Source organism: Solanum stenotomum, chromosome 12 (genome assembly GCF_019186545.1).
Source record: "Solanum stenotomum isolate F172 chromosome 12, ASM1918654v1, whole genome shotgun sequence".
In the NCBI taxonomy this organism is placed as follows: domain Eukaryota; kingdom Viridiplantae; phylum Streptophyta; class Magnoliopsida; order Solanales; family Solanaceae; genus Solanum; species Solanum stenotomum.
In genome coordinates this window covers 41,284-52,875 of record NC_064293.1, presented here as the reverse complement: position 1 = coordinate 52,875, position 11,592 = coordinate 41,284, and the positions used below count along the sequence as shown (strand labels likewise).

General features: G+C 35.9%; 1 protein-coding gene and 1 pseudogene across 1 annotated transcript; one reads left to right on the top strand and one right to left on the bottom strand.

Annotated features, from left to right (window-relative positions):
* The first annotated feature begins 2,413 nt into the window (after positions 1-2,413).
* Positions 2,414-3,986, top strand: LOC125848978 (nucleolin 2-like; annotated as a pseudogene).
* Positions 3,987-7,081: 3,095 nt separating this feature from the next.
* Positions 7,082-7,417, bottom strand: LOC125849431 (uncharacterized). The gene has a single exon (XM_049529515.1). The coding sequence runs from the start codon at positions 7,415-7,417 to the stop codon at positions 7,082-7,084; it is 336 nt and encodes a 111-aa protein (XP_049385472.1).
* Positions 7,418-11,592: the final 4,175 nt, after the last annotated feature.

The window sequence follows — 11,592 nt, the reverse complement described above, 5'->3', positions numbered from 1 at the left end:
ATAATTAGTTAAAATAACAACACTTTAAAATATTTATTTAAAATGGCAGAATGACAATATTTTTATAAAATAATATGTATTCAGATTTTAGTATTTAAAATTAATTTTATTTATGAAAAGAGTTCTATATTGGTCCAAATTATATATCAATAACCGTTTAAAAAGAAATTTTCTTTTAAAACCAATACCCATTAACCTTCTTCACCATTCACGTTTCTTCTCCACCTTTCACGTTTCTTCCCCTCCTTCCACGTTTCAAGATTATCTTTCTTCAAGGTGCTCAATTATTGTTCATCAAGAAATTTTCTCTATTGTTAAACGACATCTCTTTATTAATTCAAGCAGGTTTCTCGATTTGCAAGGTAATTTCCATTATCTATTTTGATTTATTTTAATTTGATGTTTAAATCACCGATTCTATATATTACGAATTTACAATTGAATTTTTCAATTTTTATGTGATTTTGTTTAGATATTCATCAAATAGTTATGATATTCTACATATTACAGAGTTATTGCTCTGTGTATTTGTGGCTACTTGCTGCTAGTGCCCGTGAATATTTTACATGAGTTGACAGAGAACTTGAGGCATAAGTTCTTATAATATATATTTCAAACGTAGCTTTGGGCTTCCATAATAGTCTATATGAACCTAATATATTAGTTGGGTTGTAACAGTTTTTTGGATAAATTGTACATTTCATCAAACATGTTGAGATATAAGAGTGGGAATTACGGCAAGAGAATACAATATGACTCACAAAAAGTTTTACTTTATTCGGGAAAAAAGAGTTTGAATTACAACTTGTGTTATGGAGAATATAGCTGAAAAAAATAGTTTAAATTAAGTAGTTTGTTGGACTGACTGTATTCATTCTATCTATATATTAAAAAGTTTCACATTTTTTGTTTTTACATTGTATTTCAATCTCAATTAGTATACCAACATGTTTGTATTTCCTTCTTAATTTGTATTCATTCTAAGTGTATGCTCACAATTTTGTATTTTATTTGGGTATTCTTTCTGTATTTCAATCTCAATTTATATGTGAACAAGTTTGTATTTCTCTTTTGTTTTGTATTCAACCTAATTGTATACCAACAAGTTTTGTAGTTTATGTGCCTACTTTACCTTTCAAAGTCACTTTGTATTTCAGATGAAGAGAGTATTTCTTTTGTATTCACAACTTTATATTCAATCTCACTTTTGTATTCATATATTGTTGTATTCAACATATAGTTCATGATCGATTAGTTTGTATTTTACCTTTCAAAGTCACTTTGTATTTCAAATGAAGAAAGTATTTCTTTTGTATTCATAGCTTTATATTCAATCTCACTTTGTATTTATAACTTTGTATTTTCATCTCACTTTTGTATTCATATATTGTTGTATTCAACATATAGTTCATGATCGATTAGTTACATTAACTTAATGGGATACAAATTATTGTATGCATTCAAAAAGAAAAAAAATAGCTACTAAACTAAAAAATAATAATTTCATTCGTTATACATCATAATTTGGATACAAAATGTCCGCAAAAAACTATAAATCCCAATACATACAAAGATTTCACTGATTCAATAAAAAAATACTCTTGTACTCGACATATATGAATATACCTGATTGTTTTTCGATTGTTCACTGGATGTGACAAATTTATAGTCGTCAATTTTGTAAAATTCTGTTTCAAAAATATGCCATATTCGACTTGAAGAAGCTTTAAAAGTTATCAGATGAATGATTCGGAAGACAAACAAAATTATTTTAATTTTTTTTTTTGATCTTCTTAAGAAGAAAACAAAAAAATGCTCGACAAAAAGATGACTATTTATTCTTTTCAAAAAGTATCTAATTTGTATTTAAAATCTTTTTAGCCTTTTTTGAATTTTTTTGTTCCATGATTTTCTTTATTCTGTTATTAATTGTTTGTATTCTTTCAAATTAATCAAAATAAAATAAATACATAACTAATCCCTTAACAAACTAAAATAATGCCATTTTTAATAAATAATGAAAATGTTGCTAAGGAGTCCCACTTAAAGCTAAAATATTGTTGTTTTGAAAATTTTCCCTTTTAAAAATATAAAATAAAATATTAGAGTAATAATTGTATTAAAAACAATTTGGTATAAAGTTTACAAGTGAAATTGAAAAAGAGATTTGCGTATTGATAGGGATGTGTAATAATGTGGTATTTTAATGATGTTTCAGTTGCTATTCTAATGAAACGTTTGCTATAATGATGTTTCAGTTGCTATTCCAATTATGTATATATAAGTTATATGAAGAAGAAGGTTTTTCTTGTACATTTTAATTTAATTGTGCGATGAAGAAAGGTTTGGCTCTTAATTAATATTCTCAGTTTGTGTATTATAAATAAATATTTGAATTGGTGTGTGTGTGTGTTTTTTTACAGGGAAGAGGGAAGCTGAGAATGAAATTGATAAGAGTAGAAAGAAGAAAAGGGTAGGTAATACAATACATACATACATACACATATATTCAACATAAGTCATAACATTAATTCTCATATATATACATACACAGCCGGCTCTTTCCAACAATGGAAAATTAGGCAGCAACAGTTGTGACGAGGATGAAGTAATTTACACCTCTTATATCTACTATTCTTTTTTATATATATAGTAACACTTTGGCTAACTAACTCATCTCTCATGCTATTGCTGTATAATTAATTAATTGTCCAAGCTTGTTGCAACTTCAAGTAAGAATGATCATAATCACGACTCAAGCACCGATGATAGCGTCTCTAAAAAGGAAGAATCGTCTAGTTCTGAGGATGATGATAGCACCTCTAATGCGGAGGATGATGATGCCAGCGTCTTTAAAAAGGAAGAATCATCTAGTTCTGATGATGATGATGCCAGCGTCTCTAAAAAGGAAGAATCATCTAGTTCTGAGGATGATGATAGCAGCTCTAGTGCGGAGGATGATGATGCTGCCGAAGAATTGTCTAGCTCTGATGATATTGCCGAAGAATCTAGTTCAGATGATGATGTAAGGGCTTATATATCTATATATATGTTTAAGTGATACATCCAACTATTTAGATTTAATCCTTTTTTACAGAAACCGACCAAAGTGAAAAAGACTAGTTGTGAAGAAGAACCCCATCATTCTGATTCTGATGGACACAAGGTTTGACTGCTTCATATTATCTGTCTTCATTCAATCTCTTCAGTCTTCAGAATATATATATATATATCTTATTTGATTTCCATGTCCTCAATCTGATTAGGAAAAGGCTGTTGTTCTATCTAAAACGAAGGTTGACAGTTGTGATGATCAACAAGAGGTACTAGTTAAAAGAAATCATCCTCTAAAAGTATGTTGGTGAATATGCATCATTTATGTTTTTGCTTGTGTTATTAGATTCGCTGCAGGGAGGAACCATGGAACGAAAATGAGACAGAGTTTCTCATCACAATCCTATATGTGGAATTGGTGATGCATGAGAAAGACGTCAACCAACTAGACTGGGCAGGAATTGTTCAAAAATTGTATCATCAAACACGCAAACAAACTAGTGTAACCCAAGTGCAGGCATTGTATAAAAAATTTAGAGATCAAACAAACCAATTCATGGATCTGTTAAAAGTTGTTGGTTATGAATGGAACCAAAATAACAATAATGTTACTTGTAAGGATGAGGTGTGGGAAGATATTTATTGGGTAAGCTTAAAGCTATATGTATATATATATATACACATACAATATAATTTGGTTGTCTAATAAATTTATCTTGTTTGACGTACAGATTCATGGTGGTGACAAGTTGTTTAGAAAGAAAGGGCTTTCACATTATAATCTGTTAAGGTGCATATTTGGCAGTGGTAATAAACATTTTGTGCAAGAATCACATGTACATGTCCAGAGATTAGCACAAACTACTTCATTCACCTCAACAAGACTTTGGAGGTGGTTATTTGGTTAAACACATTTTGTCTATTATTATTATTATTATTATTATTATTATTATTATTATTATTATTATTACTATGAAAATATGAATACATGCAATGTTAAGAATGAGACTCTCTATGTCTATCTTTCCGTATTGTCTTCTTGCAATGAGAGTGTTATGAATATATATATATATATATATATATATATATATATTGTGCAAGATTTATCATTAACAGTCTCAATAATTTCTTATTTGGGAAGATAATCAAATTTTTATGCCTAGCCACAATCAGTCAGGTCAATTCACATATTCAATTTCACCATTTTCCTCAGACAAAGCTAAATAATTAATCACGAAAATCAACTAAAAATTCAACATATTTATCGAACATGCCACCTGGTCACCGCATAGGTATTGCCATGACCCAAAATACTCCTAGACGTGACATGGTGAATAGGATCTTAAGATACCCTAAACAAGGCACTTGACATAAGCAATGATGAAAAGTAAAAGCATACAATATGAAATCGATCATAAAGCTAAAAAATTCTAAATCATAATATCTCAGAATTCTTGATACAAAACTTTGAAATGTGCAAGCTATACTAAGCCTGACACAAGTCTTTACTACTTAGATGTGGTTGGTACAAATTCTTAAACCACAAATAAGTCTGAAATTGAAATGAAATGAAAGAAATATACTGATAAAAGGTGATCCAACCCTCGAACCATGAAGACTCACAACTAGCAAGTGCCGCTGAAAGATCCAATTTAGCCACGACCGAATGGAGAAGTGTCACACCCTTTATTATAAAACAATATAGGCACAAGTATTGCATCAATACTTTGAATGTACTGAATATGGGGAACACGAATAAAAACGTAAGCATAAATCATGATAAGTTTGAAAATGTAGTAATGCATGACCAAGTAAAACAATATCAAATCTTGATAATCTAGTATCATAAATTATGAGAAAGATGTCAATGCAAAACTATGGGAAATCATGTCGTAAATTTAAACCATGTTATTTTAATGTGTGAGAGAGACCATTAACCGACATATAACCATGAGAGCTAATCATGAAGTTCAATGTATTACCCCATAGAGAGGGCCCTAAGCATCTTTTCAGGACATTAAATTTCATAACTTTGAGACTTGGGTACTAACCACTAGTCACAGAGTGCAATGTATTATTATTTTTTATATGAAATATAAGCTCAGTTGATAAATAAATATTATCTTATCGTATATATATAAAAAAAACAAAGAGGACCCTCAGCCCGATGAGGTGGCACTACCACAATCCAGGATTTCTATTTTTCCTTTATTTTTGCCAAGTATGCCCTTGATTTATTTAAAAATAAACATAAGTCGTGTCCGCGGTTGCGATGCATCGTTTCCGCTTCTTCGTACTCCTGGGAAACCTTTTAGCTCTTGACATTCTTTGGTCTCTCTACCATTAACAAAGATTCTCAAGTTCACAACGCTTGCTTAAAATGCAAGTTCAAGCTCAACAAAGGTACTCAAATGCCCTCACAACAAAGATGATTCCATATTCACACACAATTGGTCAACACTTTATAACATCGGAATCACATACAACTCTCATACTCATAAAGATGAACACATGCATGACTTCACCCATAGGTTTGCCCTTATTTTCCAATAAACATTCCCTTCAACTCACTCAAGATCAACAAGGTTTATCAAGGCTTGTAACGGGGCTGAGTGTAAAGGTATGGCCATTTAGACTAAGTGGCTACTATCCTCATGAAATGTGGTATGAACATCACTTTCTTTCCTTTTCTTCAACATTTTCACTCATGCTCAAAATTCACCCCATTATTCATTTTCCATGGAATACCTGACACCCCATTTCTTTTGCAACTTTCACAACTTTATTTAACAACTTTTTCTTTGTTTTTATTTGGCTTTCTTCTTTTATTTCTCTTTTTTTTTATATAGAGGGGTTCCATTTTTTTTTCAAATCCATGGATCAAGGGGGACTTCTTCACACTTCTTGATTTACCTCCTCTTTACACCACACCCCTAACTTAGGCTTTCGGCCTAAGTTGGCTATTCAAATAAACCACACTTCATGAGGATTATGGGTGAATGGATAAAGAGGGTTTACAATTGCATAAAGTTTCTTCCAAGAAAAGGACAAGGCTCAAAGGGGTTCAACAAAGTTCACACACTCACAAGGTTGGCCACAAAAGAGGTATATTGTCAAATTGTTTCACTCTTCAAAATTGTTGCCTAAGATCATTTCAAGCGCTTGCATCACTTAGTCAACCGAACCAACGGGGAAANTTCAACAAAGTTCACACACTCACAAGGTTGACCACAAAAGAGGTATATTGTCAAATTGTTTCACTCTTCAAAATTATTGCCTAAGATCATTTCAAGCGCTTGCATCACTTAGTCAACCAAACCAACGGGGAAAACTCTAGGTGTCATCATACAAGGTTCACGGTACGCTCATCACACAAGGCATTGGCACCAATATCAAACAAGACTCCACACTTTCGCTAGTGTGAAATGTTCATCACAAGATAATCATTTGATAATCGGCTAGTTACAACGAGACGCACAAAGTTCACACATTGTCTATGCAACTTCACTTGGTCTCATCGTAGACGCGCATTCATTTTTGTTCGATTAAGAGCACTATACAAGTCATCGGTATTGATCATGATCGATACTCAAATTTTCACAAGAACAACCACAATCACACACTAGAAGTGGCAAATTTTTTAGAATGGGTCAAAAACCATTTGCATTCAAAACAAAGAGCCATACGCTCAAACATCCACAACACAATATCAAAGCACAATTGAAACACAAAAAGGCAATAATTTATACACATAATAGTCATAAGAGGTAGGTATGGAAATACCTCACCCCCACCACAAATAAAAAGGCAGTTGTCCTCATATGCAACAAAATCATAATAAGTCAATAAAAACGATAGTGAGGGAAGTAAAGAAGGGTCCTGTCTATAGAGTCACTCCGTCTGTTGGGGCATCAGTGCCCGATGTTACATCAATAGTGGCCCCACTAGACTCAGCCATGGTGGTGTCTCTCAAGTAGGTCTTGAGGGCAGTCTCAAACATCACATCCTCTAAGTCGGCCAAATCATCCTATATGACGGGATCTCGCTCCCCAAGATGCTCCTCATCGGTCTCCGCCTCTGACTCATCAGTAGCAATATTGTCGATAGGTACATCTCTGGTGGTGGCTGGAGGCATCTTAGAAATGGTCAGAGCATTCCGATCCTCAGTTAACTCAAAGAGGGAAGTGAAGTCTGTGGACTTCAGATAGTCCACATCCTTTCTCAAATTTGCAACCTCGGCTCTCAAAGACGTAACCTCTGAAGTAGCCCCTTGTAGACTCTTATAAGTCTCTACTCTTGCCGTGAGAGTGTCAATAGATACCCGGAGGGGTGTCAATGCAGCTAGGATGTCTCTCTCAACCATCCACGGTACCTCAGCCTACTATCGGGTGGCCCGTACATCAGTCGAATGGTCTAAGTGTCCCATCTTCAAGATCATGGCTTAAGTAATCTTGGTGGGCTGGCAAGCAGCAGAAGCACCAGGAGCCTGGGAGGAAGTAGAGACATATGTACATGAAGGCCTGGAGGCCGGAGTAGACAAAGATGACTCTGCAGGTACCGTCTCAGCATCAACCTCCGGGGATGCGTCAATCGGAGCTGCTCTCCTTTTGTCCGCCTCTTCCCGAGTGTACTCGGCCTCTATACACCGGATGTCTTTGCAGGATGAGGGGCTGACCTCTATATCCCTCTTCTTATCATGAGGAACTCCCGCACATTGGCACAGCTCTATGATCAGGACCCGAAAGAGAAGGGACGTCTGGAGCTGCTTGGCCCTCATGACCATCTCTTGTTCCATAATAAGTCCCAAATTGAGCGTCTTCTTGGGTGGCGAAGGATGGACTAATTCTGTGAAGGCATGATGGAGCTGCTGATGAATCCAAACCAGTACCGTGCAGCTACATTCAAGTCCTTCTTCTCTATTGGAGCTCCTGCCTCAATCCTCCTCGAGGTGTTATCAGAAATCAGGTTGGCAAGCCAGCCCTTTAGATCATCCAGGGGTTGAGCTGTAGCTAGACCCTCATACTCATGCTCAAACCCCATGGCTCTGTCAAGAACATCATTGATGTGATCACTACTGTACCCCATTTATTTCCCTCGGACCATGATGGACATCACTAGTCTAAAGGCGCTGGCCTTCTTCTTTCCCTTAGGTACCAGGTCACCGTATGCTGCGTAGAATTCCTGGACCCATGTAGGAATATAGGGACCTCGGGGTCTGGTAAACTGCTAGAATCTATAAAACTGAAGAGTGTCCCACACATTAGGATACTTTCCCTCTAAGCCCTATGTGGATAGCAGCTTTTCCTCTAGAATCGTCCTCAACCCCTTGACCTCTAGCCTGTTAAGTAGTCGAGGAGAGGATTGATGAGTCAACAAATTGGACTCATTTAGGGCTTTGTTTTGATAGAATTAGTGTCCTCAAATGCATATTTTGTCTCAATATCTGATAAAAACCCTTACGTTTTAGGTATTTGGAGTTTGAGGGAAAGCATGGACACTATTTAGCAAAAAGGTACAAAGGTAGCTGAAAGAACGAAGAAATGAAGATTTGAGAATCACCGAACCCATTTGGCGAATCGCCAAAAGGGTGTTATCCTCACCTTTTGCTCCAGTGTGCTGAGCCTTGAAAGAAAGGATCAAATCAGCGGTGAAAAGAAGAAGTTGGCGTGTCGCCGAGGAGTTTCGCGAATTAGTACTATATCACTCAATGATCCAAAACACGACGATGTTGAAGGATAGAGCAAGACGGCGATGAAACTACCAAAAGGTGGATCGCTGAGTTGATCGACGATCTCGACTAACGACTCCGAATGATCCGTTGCAACACAGATTTTTGAAAACTATAAATACTCGTTGAGAGTTGTAGCTTAATATTTAGATATTAAATTTTTAATATAGAATTTTTAGCTCTAAGTTTGGAGAGGGTTTTTAAGAACTTGAAGATTCAAATGGTTTCAATTCTAAGAATTTAGACTTGGGTCTTGTGGATTCTTCACTTTTGACTTGTTTTGAGACTTAAATCTTCATACTCATTTGAATGCAAACTCATTTTGGTATAAATTTCTATCTCTTTTACATGTCTAGCTGAAACCCCAATTCTTAGGGTGTGATTTTGTGAATATGGGTTAGATTATCTGTTGGGTCTTACTTGTTGATGGTTTATTTATTGTGTAAATGTGATTTCGTTTAGTAGTTTTGGTGGAACTTAATGAGATTGTAGTTGCAAATACGATTTCACTTTTGTGTTTTCGGCTTGCTCGAGAGAGAGGTCGTAAAACTAAGACTACTAAATTAATCGTCGGTGGGAGTGGATCGACATGAGGTTCAGCTCGAGAGAGTGAACCCTAGTCCTTCTCCCGCACACTCAGCTCGAGAGAGTGAGTGGGCTAAGCTGGAGGCTATTCTTCATGCGGCAAGTGGGTGTTCGAGAGGAACCCATTTGATTTGGGGTAAGTTGCTCGAGAGAGAATTTACTCCCACTATAGTGTAGCCTAGTCACAAATACTCAACGGATTTACGATAAAAAACATGTACCCAATAGTCTAATCTAATCTGTATTCCTATCACATCCCAAGAATCCCATCGCCCTTATTTGTACTTTTTTGCATTTGTGTTGTTTTTGCTTGTTTGTTACAAACCCCCATTGATAATTGATAATTGATACTTGCGTCACCCCTTAGATTTAATATGTTTACATTCAATAATGTGTTTAGCTATGACTAATTAGAACTAAATTTTATTTCTCTATTAATTCTCAAGCCCACACCCTTCGGACTTGACCCCAACCCTTGGTTGGGTTACTTTACTATTGTATGATCGTAGACACTTGCATTGGAAGTTGTATCTTGATTATGCAAACATCAAAAATGTCGTTGATGCCGAAAAGTGGTGCTATTTGAGAATTCTTAGATTAGTAGAATTTGTGTTCTTCTTAGTTGTAGTTTACTTACCTAATTTTTAGTTTTGTATTTTGCTTGTTTGACATTTAAAAGCAGAGGAAGTGAATATATCAATCAACACGTGCCAGATAATGGAGTTTCCTCCATTAGAGGTAATGATGATTCAGGATGATATCCTAACCTTAAGCAATTGGAGGGTGAAAGGGTCCACAAGGCATGCGAAGGTTTAAAGAACTGATCACTCAATGCCAAATTCATGACATTCCTAACATAATCCATCTTGACTGCTTCTATAGAGGTCTTGGCCGCGAAAACAAGAGGTTGGTCGACCAACTCATTCCGAGTGGTATTGCAAAACAGCCATATGCGAGGGCAATCCAACTGCTCGACAGCATGGTTAAAATCAACCAAAAACTAGAAAAGGATTTCATGTTGGATGCACTGATGATTCAAATGGATGAGCTTGCCAAAAAGATGATGAAGATCGAAGTCCAGTGCAAGAGGAAGGATAAATACATCCCTCCTCATGAGCGACGAAGTCGCAAGGACAATGAGGTTAAACGCCTTGAGGGAATACTCTCAATCATTTTCCACAAGGTGACTGAGCAAGATAGAGAGCTGGAAGAAATAAAGGAAAACATTAAAGGGATGAAGCGAATGATTTGGTCTCATTCCAGAGCCGTCCAGCTGCTGAAGAACCTTGTGGGACATGCATTTCCCGATTTCCAATCGCAACAAAATAGGGGGTTGCCTAGTGATACTATGGCTAACCCCAAAAATAGAGTTTGAGTGTTAACGTGTGTCGTGCCACGACATTAACTAAGGCGCTTCTTGGGAGGCAACCCAAGGTTTTAAATATTTTGTCTTATTATAGAAATAATGGTGTATTGATTTTTCAGGTTGAAATGTGGAGAGTGATCGACAAGTGTAGATTGACAATCTATAGGTCCATTCCGCAAATTGCCAAAGGGTTCGGCGACCCCGAACTAGACCGTCATTAGACTCAAGACCAATTTACTTTGGAGTCTATAAAACTCGGCGAGGAAGGTGACTACTCGGCGTGACGCTGAGTAGTTCGGCAGTGGTGACTAATGTCGCGAAATAGGCAACAAATGGACAGTTTTAAAGGCCAATGATTGCATAGTTTGACAAATTTTCATTTTCCACTCGATTTCAACTTTTGCAAATTTGCACCTAGTAAGTAATTTTCATTATCTTTGCATTCCTGGTATTTTAGTCATCGATTGCTGTTCGAACTTGAGATTACATTGCCTCCTAGCATTTCAAAGTACTTCGATCAGCATAAAAGGTTGATTTTCCCGAATCTTGAGACTTCGTTGAAAAATTTGTTCTCTTATATAATTGGGCTTATTGAATTGACGTGTTCTGGGCCTCTCTGATAGATTTAGATTGTCGAAATGCTGAGTTCGATTTATAAATCTTGCCCATTTTATCTTGATTTTTGAACTCTCTTTTTGTTGCGCATAGAAATGAGTTAAATTTTGTGGGGTTGTGCGTGCGTGATGTTTATCATGATTAAGTGTTATGGGTCTGAGCTTAATTGTACTAGTGCATAGTTCATTTTATTTTCGGGGGTTGTGGGGTTGAAGTCGAGAAGATAGGTTGGAAATAGGCACGT